Below are 5,384 nucleotides of genomic sequence, written 5' to 3' on the forward strand. Positions count from 1 at the left end.
TAAACATGCACACGAAAATGCAAACAATCAGGAAAATTTTACAATAATTCCTAAATTAACAAATAATCAAAAGAAAAAATCTAATTTTTGGAATTCTGTAGGAGTAATTCATGTGAGGCAAAATCATGTGCTCACAACTGCCCCTCTTTGCTTGGAGACACGAAGGTTTTTTGGGCAAAGATAAAATAAGCAATTACGAGGGATTTTTGCCTATCTGAAACTCCATGAGAAGCATTTTTGAAAAGAATCTGACCGAACCTTGCTTCAAAGGCTGCCTACATATCCTTGGCTATAAAGGAATCAGGTCGGTATAGTTCTGGAAGTTTTGATAGTTGGGGCTACCGGGAAGCTGTGATTTCATTGTTGCTTCTGCTACTGCTTGCTAAACTCCTTATTACACCAAAATGGAAAATAAAGAGCTAAACTAGTTAAAGCCTATCAGCTACGAGTTACAAAATTCCTATTTATAAATCTCTTGAAGCTTGATCTTGGGTCTTGGCTAGTTCTTGATGCAAACTCCGATCTGAATCTTGATGCTCGTCAGGTGTAGATGTTGGTTCTTTCTTCAGCTTTGGATCAAGGCGGGACATGTGAAGCTTGTGACTTCAATCATATCTTGAGCAGTCCACATCTTTCTCCCCTTCAGCACTTTGAATTTGCTTCTTTTGTTCTTTTTCTTCTTTTCTTTATTCTGGATTGAGACTCATTCTTTTGGTCATCTTGAATCCTGTGCCTCGAGGTCAAACTTGCTCAGACACCAAAACAAATAAACGAACAAAATTTTTCTGCCATAGTTTTCACTAGGAAAATTTCGTGAGTTAATTGTAACTAAAATCTAGATTTTTTTTTGAAAGCGATAAAATAAGGATTGTGTCTTTAGGGGGAAAAGGTGACTAGGGAATGGAGGCCCTATGTCTAAAATTTCAACTAGGGAATGGAGGCCCTATGTTGGCAAAAAAAAAGGCGACTAGGGAATGGAGGCCCTATGTCTAAAAATCTCAACTCAGAGATTGGAGCTCTAATGTTGGCAAAAAAGCGACTAGGGAATGGAGGCCATATGTCTAAAAATAATCTCAACTAGAGGTTGGAGCCCTAATGTTGGCAAAAGGCGACTAGGGAATGGAGGCCCTATGTCTAAAAATCTCAACTCAGGGATTGGAGCCCTAATGTTGGCAAAAAGCGACTAGGGAATGGAGGCCCTATGTCTAAAAATCTCAACTCAGGGATCGGAGCCCTAATGTTGGCAAAAAGGCGACTAGGGAATGGAGGCCCTATGTCTAAAAATCTCAACTCAGGGATTGGAGCCCTAATGTTGGCAAAAAGGCGACTAGGGAATGGAGGCCCTATGTCTAAAAATTTCAAATCAGGGATTGGAGCCCTAATGTTGGCAAAAAGGCGACTAGGAAATGGAGGCCCTATGTCTAAAAATCTCAACTTAAGGATTGGAGCTCTAATGTTGGCAAAAGGCGACTGGGGAATGGAGGCCCTATGTCTAAAAATCTCAACTTAGGGATTGGAGCCCTAAAGTTGGCAAAAGCGTAAAAGATTGAGGTTGGGAATCCTAAGATATCATAATTTTTTTGAATTTTTTTTTGAATTTCCTCTTATCTCTTTTTTCAGTTGAATTCATTTTTCATTTAATTTTTTTGTTTTTTTTTAAGTAAAAATGCAGGAAAAAATTTGGAGGAAACTTCCCTCTCGGGTTGACTATTACTGTGAAGTTGTTTCTAGCTCTTGCGCATCTTTTCCCTTTTGGTTGCACCTGCTTCTTGCACGGTTGCTTTGGATTGCACCTGTTTCAATTTTTCAAACAAAGAATAATTGTTAGTTTGAAACGGTGGTTGGTTTTGTGGCCTTTATTGTTTTTGATCACTTGATCTCGGCCCAACTCTTCTGGTGAGAACCTCTGCTGCATGCTGGCTTTTCTGAAGATTAATCTCTCTCCTAAAACCAAGGAACTCAACTTTCCAAACTTTCCAGATGATGGTTCAACTGTGTGGGGCTTTTGGCCCTTTCACCTTATTTTGCCTCTAGGGGCTTTTGACCTTGTATTTCTTTTTATTTTTAATATCTCTGATTTCAGAGCATCAGTCATCATGGCCAGTCGGGATCGACTTGATCCACCCGCTGAGGCTGGGTACTTTTCTTTGGGTTTGGCTTTTATTAAGCAGAACCCTATAAAACCAATCTTGCCACCTTTTCTTTGTATTAGTTTTGGAACAGAGTTAGATCGAAAGGGATTCATGGAAAAATAAACAAAGGACAAAAAAATGAATTTTAAGGAGAAGTGTCCATTTCGGGGAGGAAGGAAGGACTTATCCGGGGTGCATGCAGACTTCAATAGACATGACATGCTTCTTGGACTAGATACCCGATTTGCACAACTATCCAACTTCTCATAAACCCATTGCGACCTGTGTTTTAAAACCGAGAAACCTTGCCAGGACTCTTTCAATACCAATGGCGATGAGGGGTTTCTTCTTTCCGATCAACGACACCCTTTGCGGGTTTTTGCCAATCGACCTCTCTCATTTCTCTTCTCACCGTCGCCTTATAGTGCTCTTTACGAGTTTTCACTGACAAGGCTCTCTCATTTTCAATTTCTATGCTCACCTTTGACTTATGGTGCCTGTGGGTTTTCACCAATAAGACTCTCTTATTTTATTTCTCTCATCTTGATTGTATCGGATCCAAACAGCTACGTTCTCCAATTTTGAAAACCTTTCGCCAATTGATCGGAAGGACTTGAACAAGGTTAGGGTAAAAAGAGTAGGATCGAATTACAACTTTGGAACCATTCAGGCGGGATCATCGCCGAACCATTATAACATCTGCCCCAGTTTCACTTTTGGGAAAAATTGGACTTTTGTTTTGGTGTGACTGAACCCCAGGAGAGAGGCTGCCTACGTATCCTTTCGAAATCAAGTCGAACATAGTTCAGGAAAACATTTTGTTTTGTTGTTTTCTTTTGTTTGTTTTTGTTTTGTTTTCTCTTCCCTTTTTTTCATTTTTTTTGTTACAAGCATCTTCGAGTTCCAAAGAGGGTAATGAAAGAAAGGTAACCGGCTCAAGGGGTTAGCAAAAGATTGGACTGTTTGGGGTAGCGAGAATGAAAGCCTTCGTCATCCCAATCGGATAATGCTATTGCTGCAGAAGGATTAGACATAATACCTTTTTTGACTGCATCTGCATTCACAGCTGTTTCAGGGTTATTCCCTTCAATGTCTCCCAGATACAATGCCCTTTTTGGCAACAATTTTCTGATAATGTATGGACCTTTTCAGTTGGGAGCAAATTTTCCTTTTGCTTCCTGATGATGGGGAAAAATACGCCTTAAAACGAGTTGTCCCACTTCAAAGTTTCTAGGCCGCACTTTCTTGTTGTAGGCACGGGCCATTCTTTGTTGATACAACTGCCTGTGGCAGACTGCGGCCATCCGATTTTCATCGATCAGGGTTAACTGTTCCAAACGGGTTTTGACCTACTCACTGTCTTCAATTTCAGCTTCAACAATGATCCGGAGAGAAGGAATTTCAACTTCCGCGGGTATTACGGCTTCAGTGCCATAAACCAAAAGGTACGGGATTGCTTCGACCGATGTGTGCACCATGGTGCGATACCCCAATAATGCAAAAGGCAACTTTTCATGCCACTACCTGGAACTTTGAATCATCTTTCTCAAAATCTTTTTGATGTTCTTGTTTGCTGCTTCGACGGCACCATTGGCTTTGGGACGATAAGGAGTAGAGTTCCGATGCATTATCTTGAATTGTTCACATATCTCTCTTATCAAATGACTATTAAAATTTGTAGCATTATCCATAATGATAGTTGCAGGAATACAAAAATGGCAGATGAGGTTGGAATGCATGAAGTCTACTACAGCTTTCTTGGTGACAGATTTGAGAGTAATTGCTTCAACCCACTTTGTGAAGTAGTCGATAGCGTCCAATATGAATCTATGTTCATTTGAAGCTTTCGGCTCAATCGTCCCAATAATATCCATGCCCCAGGCAACAAATGGCCAAGGTGCTGACATGGGATGCAGTTCCATAGGCAGTGCATGAATCAAATCACCGTGCACCTGACATTGGTGACATATTCAGACAAAATTGAAGTAGTCTTTTTCCATGGTCATCCGGTAATAGCCCGCTCGAAGGATTTTCTTTACTAAAACATACCCATTCATGTGGGGTCCGCACACTCCTGCGTGCACTTCATACATGATTCTTCTGGCCTCTTTGGCGTCAACACATCTTAACAAGTTGAGATCCGGAGTCCTTTTGTACAAGACATCACCGCTAAAAAAAACCACTTGTGTGCCATCTAATGGTTCTCTTTTGGTCTCCACTGTCTTGCTCGGGGTATTCTTTAGTTTTCAGAAATCTTTTGATGTCATGATACCATGGCTGAATATTTGGTTCTGCCTCAACCGTATTACAGTAACCGTGACTTTCCCGGATTTGGATTTCCAATTGATCAATATGGGCATTGCCTGGGTATGGCAGCATCGAGGCTAAAGTAGCAAGTGCATCAGCTAGTTCATTGTGACAACGAGGGATGTACCTGAACTCTATTGACTTGAATCGCTTGCTAAGATATTCCATATGTTGCTTGTAGGGAAAAAGTTTGACATCTCGGGTCTCCCATTCTCCTTGAGCTTGTCGGATAATCAGATCCGAGTCTCCCATGATTAACAATTCTTTGACATCTTGGTCAATTGCCATATTCATACCCATAATGCAGGCTTCATACTCGGTAGTGTTGTTTATGCAGAAAAACCGAAGCCGAGTTGTGGCAGGATAATGCTGACCAGTGGGTGAGATCAAGATTGCCCTGATTCCAACACCTTTTGTGTTTACCGCTCCATCAAAGAACATTTTTCAAGCATTAGTATCTTTGGATATGGCTTCAACTAAATTTATCTCTTCATCCGGGAAGTAGGTGCTCAAAGGTTGGTATTCATCATCAACCGGGTTTTCTGCCAGGTGATCTGCTAACGCCTGGGCTTTTATTGTCGTGCGAGTGACGTAGACTATGTCAAATTCAGTGAGTAGGATCTTCCACTTTTCTAACCTTTCCGTGGGCATTGGTTTCTGGAATATGTACTTTAAAGGGTCCAACCTGATCATGAGATAAGTAGTGTAGGCCAACAGGTAATGCCTCAGCTTTTGAGCTACCCAGGTCAGAGTGCAACAGGTCTTTTCCAACAGAGTATATTTAGCCTCGTAGCTTATGAACTTTTTACTCAAATAGTAGATCGCCTGCTCTTTCCTCCCAGTCATATCATGTTGTTCGAGGACACAGCCAAAGGAGTTTTCCAAGACTGTCAAATATAGGAACAGAGGTCTTCCCAGTTCAGGTGGGACCAAAACTGGCGGGTT

General features: G+C 41.2%; 1 protein-coding gene across 1 annotated transcript; it reads right to left on the reverse strand.

Moving 5' to 3' along the window:
• Positions 1-3,067: 3,067 nt before the first annotated feature.
• LOC138882980 (uncharacterized) lies at positions 3,068-4,880 on the reverse strand. The gene is made up of 2 exons (XM_070163631.1): positions 4,567-4,880; positions 3,068-3,260 (listed from the first exon to the last, which is right to left on the reverse strand). Exons 1-2 carry the CDS (start codon positions 4,878-4,880, stop codon positions 3,068-3,070), a joined length of 507 nt encoding a protein of 168 aa, XP_070019732.1.
• Between the last annotated feature and the right edge of the window lie 504 nt (positions 4,881-5,384).

Source organism: Nicotiana sylvestris, chromosome 12, assembly GCF_000393655.2.
Source record: "Nicotiana sylvestris chromosome 12, ASM39365v2, whole genome shotgun sequence".
Lineage (NCBI taxonomy): Eukaryota > Viridiplantae > Streptophyta > Magnoliopsida > Solanales > Solanaceae > Nicotiana > Nicotiana sylvestris.

What these genes read in the sequence shown, in the direction of transcription:
- LOC138882980 (XM_070163631.1), bottom strand. Translation starts at nt 4,880, where the DNA reads ATGTTCTTTGATGGAGCGGTAAACACAAAAGGTGTTGGAATCAGGGCA. An exon ending in TTCAAGTCAATAGAGTTCAG is followed by an intron (nt 3,261 to 4,566) that starts GTACATCCCTCG and finishes ATACATTATCAG; the next exon opens with AAAATTGTTGCCAAAAAGGG.